The sequence below is a fragment of the Octopus bimaculoides genome, chromosome 5, assembly GCF_001194135.2.
Source record: "Octopus bimaculoides isolate UCB-OBI-ISO-001 chromosome 5, ASM119413v2, whole genome shotgun sequence".
Classification (NCBI taxonomy): Eukaryota; Metazoa; Mollusca; class Cephalopoda; order Octopoda; family Octopodidae; genus Octopus; species Octopus bimaculoides.
This window is the reverse complement of record NC_068985.1, coordinates 77,153,081-77,160,048: the sequence shown is the minus strand read 5'-3', so window position 1 is coordinate 77,160,048 and position 6,968 is coordinate 77,153,081. Positions and strand designations below refer to the sequence as shown.

Below are 6,968 nucleotides of genomic sequence, written 5' to 3'. Positions count from 1 at the left end.
GAAACTCTATGCAACACAGAATAAAATCTTTGAAACTTGGTTTTTCGAAGGCACTTAAGGCAAAACTTATAAGCGATCGAACGATATGTTGCTGACACAACAACGACAACAAAAACAACAACTACTACTACTACTACTATTATTATTATTATTATTATTATTATTACTATTATTATTATTATTATTATCATCATAGACGTCAAACAGTATACAATTTCGTGAGGTTGTTGATTGAAGATATTGTATCTACCGGGAGTTTGCACTGTTTGTCAAATCACAAGGACCTCAGACAGACAGTACTTTACGCAGTATGCGTGCAGTTCCTAGTAATGATGACTTTTGTAATACATCTAGATTGTAGCATATCTCTAAGGTTTTCAGATGTTTTTTTTTCCAGATTGCGTGGTATTGAACCCAATGCACCGATGTCATCAAGGATAACCTTTATGTTCGACTATCGTAGCTACCACATCTTAGCGACCTCAATTCTCAGGTTTCCATATTTATCAATTTTTTCTCTTTCTTTCATGATCTCCTGGCACTGCTACGTTTGTTCCTCCTAAAGGTTACTATATCCGGCCTTCGGTGCTCTAACACTTTGTCTGTCTGGAAATCAAAGTCCTCGAGGAATTTTGCCTTCCCCTTTTCGTCCCCGTAGACTCATATCCATATTTACGGCATAGTAGTCAATGGAGGTTTGGGGCTACTTTGTCGTGTCTACGTTTGTACTCTTTTTCTGCAAGACTTTCACAAGCACTAACAATGTGAGTCACACTTTCGACCCTCTTCCCACACATTCTGTCTGATGTCCGATGCACTTGAGTGGTATATATTCTTTTTCACTGAGTTGATATTTAATGCCTGGTCCTAGGCCGCGTTGATTAGGTTTTCAGTATACTTTTTTAGGTCACCCTTTTAGAGCCACCTCCATGATGCTCCTTGGTCTTTTAAGTTGTTGGTTTCACAGTGGAACTGGCCATGTAATTCCACACGGAGTAGGGTTTCTTCTCCTTCGTTAGCTGTTCTTGTTCGGAATTCGTGGGCATTCTCAAGTTCATTTTTGTTAACTCCTTCTGCACTAGCAGCATACTGTAGCAGGTCTTTTTTGCTGTTTAGCAAATATTCTGCTAGGTTTCTTCTTTCACTATTGATGCACTCCCGTATGCTAGTCAGCCCACATCCACCCTTACCTCTCTTCATGTAGAGCCTGTGTACATTTGCCTTAGGATGGAGGGCACCATGCATTGTCATTGTCTTTCGGGTGGTGCAATCGAGATGGTCAGTCTCTGAATGTTTAAGAAACCATAAGAAAATTATGTGTTTGCTTTAAAATTTGAGATCACATAGACAGTATTTTACGTAGGATATGGGCAGTTCCCATGAGCACTATCTTTTGAACTTCAGCCATTTTGGGGTTTCCTGGAATCTGATCTAGGTAGTAATCAGCCCGTCAAAGAGGTGAGCTGGCGGAATTGTTAGCAGCCACACAAAACGATTAGCGGCATTTTGTCCGTCTTACGTTCTCTGAGTTCAAATTTCGCCGCGGCCGACTTTGCCTTTCATTCTTTCTGGGTCGCTGAAATAAGTACTATTTATGCACTGGGGTTGATGTAATCGACTTGCCCTTCCACCAAAATTTCAGGCTTTGTGCCTATAGTAGAAAGGATTATTATTACTGTTGATGGTGTTGTTGTAGTTGTTGTTGTTGTTGTTGTTGTTGTTGCTCTTCTTCTTCTTCTTCTTCTTCTTCTTCTTCTTCTTCTTCTTCTTCTTCTTCTTCTTCTTCTTCTTCTTCTTGCTGTTGCTGGTAGTGGTGTCAATTAAATAAAGTACCAATTAAGAACTGAAGTCGATTTACTCGATTAGGCCCTCTTCGAAATTTTAAGGTCCCATATCAACACTAGAAACATAGCGTATATTAGCCAGTAGAATACTAAATTCCTTAGAGTTGTCCTGTTTTTTTAATCACTTCAGAAGCCATATTCTTTCATAGTAGCATGAATATTACATGATCTTATTTCGTCTCCTGCTACAAACACAAGGTAATTTGTCAATATAAAAATGTTATTGTCGGAAAAAGTTTTACTGACCTCTTGGCTAAAATTGACAATTTCTTCAACTTTATAATACCCTGAAGCATTAGAACAGTGGAACAATCGTGGTGGCATTTCTATCCCATTTACCTGTAAATAAATAAATAAGGCTGTAGAATTACAAGGAAAACTATATTGTTACCAATTCTATCATAAGTGAAACTGGATTGAATGAAATTGTATGGAAGCCCGTTGAAATGATCACACCTGTAATTTAAGGGATTACCTTGTCATGTACTATGTCACTGATTGTTATGTTGTTTACTTTCTATTATTTATTCTATATCTTCTACCACATAAAGAAATGGGAAGCTGCGGTTAAACGTTGTCATAAGTTACCTCCCTGTCTGCAGCAGACAAAATGGAACAAGTGTTGCCCCGGAGGATGGCGAGGAAGATGTGCTGAAACAGCCACTCCGACGCATGAGGTTCGCATTTGCGGACAGCAATCTCCGCCCCGATAGCGGTGAACAGGGATATGGTCCACGGGGCCAAGAAAGCCGGTCTCCACTGCCACAGGCTCGACCATAATAAACTTATCGGAGAGTGACCGTTACTTATAGCTGAGAATTACGTTAAAGGAACGCGTTTCTACGGAATTTTTAGCCACTGACATGCTAAATCAATAAGTAGGCAATTGATTGTACAGTTGAATATTTATTTTCGAAACCGACGGAAATTAATTAATTTTTATTTTCATCATACCGTGGAGTAAAGAGGTGAGGTAGGTGTAACTCCTAATGAAGCTTATTTTTGCCAATCAAACTGTTTAAGAGTTATATAATTTTTTAAAAAACGGTGATACCAAGATTGTAAAATTGTTACTTTGTCACCTTAAGCTTTGTATGCATACTGTCCAGCCTGCTGCACAACCCGTAATCAAAGCCTTTCTCTCTTTTATGATTTAGTTAGAAGAGCCTCTCAAAGTCTCAGAGACTAATGACAGAGTAGGGAGGCAGATATTGCAGTTATTGGGTTACTATTATAGAAAACTGTATCAAGATACCAATTTATCCTCTGGCTGGTGGCATCGTCTAAATGTCAGCAAAACACAATGTATATAGGATATAGGCTCGCTCCTATAACCTATATACATTGTGATTTAACCCATGTCTATGAATAAATTTTCTCTCAGACGAAAGCCACAGCCTCATGTCTCTCAACGTTAAATATTATTCATTATAATTTAATGCCTGTTTCAACAGCGTACACCTTGTCCTTATTCAGACCGTTTGTTATTCGCAATATTAGTGAATGAATTATTTACTGTTTCCTTTACATCAGAGAAGCCATCTTTCGTCTATGTATCTGACTAGCGAGTGATCATCATTGGGAAGGCGCAAGAAGACAAAAATACATCTGTTGTTCTCATGAATCACTACAAGGACGATTTTCGTTTTGATCCGATAAATATACAGTTTTAAAACAGCATATATATATATATAATGTTACACAGATGGCCATCGTGTGTACGTATGTGAATGGATGGATGGATGGATGGATGTGTGGGCATGTATGTATATACGAGGGGGTGCTCGTATGTATATACGAGGCTTGGTTGGCAGTCCTACTTTCCGAGTTGTTTTACAGGGCTTAGAAAAACTGAAGGACCGCTGCAATAGGCATGTGAATCTGAGAGGAGAATATGTTAAATAAAATCATAATTAACTGATCCTCCTGTACTTTCTTTTACCCAAAACCAGGAACTTTTCAGCAGCCCCCTCCGAAGGATGGATGGATGGATGGATGGATGGATGGATGGATGGATGGATGGATGGATGGATGCGCCTTACAACATTATTTCCCTCTTCTATAAATTTAGATAGTTTGGATTATCTACTGTAATAATATTTTTGATATTTGTTTGAATTGTTATTAGGATCATACACAAATTTAGTATCATTACATTTCTTTAAGTCGTAATATTTTAAGCCTTTTTACAGTTGTCTTTCGTGGCTTTCGTTTTCATACAGTACTGTAATTCTGCGATTCAAGAAAGCAGTTTAATCATTTATACCTGAGAAACTATTTCTGTGGCGTAATCCTGCTTGCCTCCTAAAATTTCCCAAAATTTATCCGGTTCTTTGCCTTCAAGGATTACGGCCGGATCACTGAAAATAAATAAACATTATTTTAAATTTTACGCACTTATAAAGCTGGAGCTTCTACATTTCATTTACTATGAAATTTATGTGTGTGGTGTTAAGACAACAAATATCTTACCTCGTAATTATCATGGGTTTGAAATAGACATAAGCAATCAGAAACAAAAACAGAAAAACAAAACGAAAGTTAAGAAATTTTTGACGAATATTTTTTCGAACACGTCAATTTTCTTAATTTTTATACTGGCACTCCGCCGGTAACAACGACAAGGGTTCCAGTTGATCCGATCAACGGAACAGCCTGCTTGTGAAATTAGCGTGTAAGCGGCTGAGCACTCCACAGACACGTCTACCTTTAACATAGTTGTCAGGGGGTTTCAGCATGACACAGAGTGTAATAACGCTGGCCCTTTGAAATACAGGTACAACTCATTTTTGCCAGCTGAGTTGACTGGAGCAACGAGAAATAAACTATCTTGCTCAAGGACATAACGCATCACCGGAAATTGATCTTACGACCTTTACGATCATGATTCGAATACCGTAACCCTTAAGCCACACGCCTTCGCTTTTTTATTCGCAGAATATAAAATAATACAAATGGTCTGCCACTACACTCGAAAGCAAAATACATTTTTGGTAGGAATTACAGCTGGATCAAACTGAAACATTAACCTGATATTTGTAAGATAGCTCATTACGCTTCTCGCCATTTTTCGTTCCTCACTATTGGCTTCCTGAAATAAATAAATAAATAAATAAATAAATAAATATCGATAGATAGATAGATAGATAGATAGATAGATTGATAGACAGATAGATAGACAGACTGACAGATACATACATGCATGGATATATACGTACATACACAAATACCCTGTTGGTATCGAAATTCCAATGATGGAGTCTTGGACCTAGGTTAGAAACCGGCTCTTTCTCTATTGGCAAGAAATCTTGAAATAAAACTGAATAATGACATACATACATACATACACACATACGTACACACATGCATACATACATGCATACATACATATACATACATACATACATACATACATACATACACACATATATATATATACATACATACATACACACATGCATACACACTTGCATACATACATGCATGCATACAAACATACATACATACATACATACTGTTGGTCGACGCCCCCAGGCGAAGAAGTAGGATCTCCCAAGACATATAAATAGTGGTAGTCTGACCGTGGTAGGAGTGTTGAGTAGAAGTGGAGTAGCAGTCGAGTAGCAGTTGTGTAGAGATCATCTGAAGGTGCTAGATAGCAGTAGCTTGAGACATAGCACATACATACATAAATACATACATACATAATACATACATACATACATACATACATACATACATAATGACTGCCATATGTTGTCAGATGATAGACGTCTCATATTCAACCCGATTGTGCTGATTTACTTTCATCCTTGCATGTGCACGGATATGACTTTTCACCACGCGTCTATCGCCATAGAATTTCATAAAATATAAAACGGATCCGGAAAGGAAATGATAATGAGATACCTGTATGTTATGGATTTAAGTGACACCAGCTTGTACAACACTTTCGCCACTCTCTTGGACGCCGTAATAGGTTCTAGTAACAAGCATTGCAAGATAATTTGACTGCAAGTTTTATGCCATACTATCTTTCTCCTAGAAGAGTTGCCTGTCCCACGGCTTTGCCAAAAATAACGGGAGCTTCATCTAACTCTGGAAAATCTATTTAAACCATAGATGGAACCCGACGTTCTGACCCGTTCCAGGTCAGAACGGATCAGGGAGTAATAGTAATTAAGGGGTCTTACTACGCTTCCCACAACCCCACAACTGCCGAACTAGAGCCTCACAATCGGATGCAGTTTAATGTCATAAATACATACATTCATACATACATACAGCTAAATTGTAAATAGACCTCCATCGGTTTCGAAGATGAGCGTTCTAATAGCTCGATCAACGAAACAGCCTGCACAATAAATTAACATGTTAGTGGTTGAGTATTCTAAAAACAATGCGCCTCCTTAACGTAATTCCTGTGCGTAAAAGGTGCGTGAGTGGCTGTGTGGTAAGTAGCTTGCTTACTAACCACATGGTTTGGGTTCAGCCACTGCATGGCACCTTGGGCAAGTGTCTTTTACTATAGCCTCGGGCCGACCAAAGCCTTGTGAGTGGATTTGGTAGACGGAAACTGAAAGAAGCCCTTCGTATATATGTGTATATATGTGTGTGTGTGTGTGTGTGTGTGTGTGTTAGTGCGACTGTGTTTGTCCCCCCCCCAGCATCGCTTGACAACAGATGCTGGTGTGCTTACGTCCCTGTAACTTAGCGGTTCGGCAAAAGAGACTGATAGAATAAGTACTAGGCTTACAAAGAATAAGTCCTGGGGTCGATTTACTCGACTAAAGGCGGCACTCCAGCGTGGCCGCAGTCAAATGACTGAAACAACTAAAAGAGTAAAATATAGAAAAATATGCATACATGCACATTCACGCACTTTTTGAGGGTGCATGGCCTAGTGGTTAGGATGTTACACCTCACGATCGCGAGATCGTGGTTTCAATTCCTTGACTGGATGGTGCATTGCGTTCTTGAGCAAAACATGCTGCTCTATGATCACTTCGTCACCTGATGTGTGGTACACCGTACACCTGTCCAAGCAATGTCGATTTTATGAAGGGAGTGAACCAATGTACAGTACATAAATTTGATCATTATAAGCAAATCATTTGTACAGGT

General features: G+C 38.8%; 1 protein-coding gene across 1 annotated transcript in view; it reads right to left on the bottom strand.

Moving 5' to 3' along the window:
• LOC106875163 (gelsolin, cytoplasmic) overlaps positions 1-6,968 on the bottom strand; it is an 85,933-nt gene that overhangs the window by 24,767 nt on the left and 54,198 nt on the right. The window contains exons 18-20 of the mRNA XM_052968074.1: positions 4,874-4,935; positions 4,111-4,204; positions 2,091-2,183 (exon numbers count right to left, since the gene is read on the bottom strand). Coding sequence (XP_052824034.1) covers positions 2,091-2,183; positions 4,111-4,204; positions 4,874-4,935 — 249 coding nt within the window. The remainder of the gene's footprint in view (positions 1-2,090; positions 2,184-4,110; positions 4,205-4,873; positions 4,936-6,968) is intronic.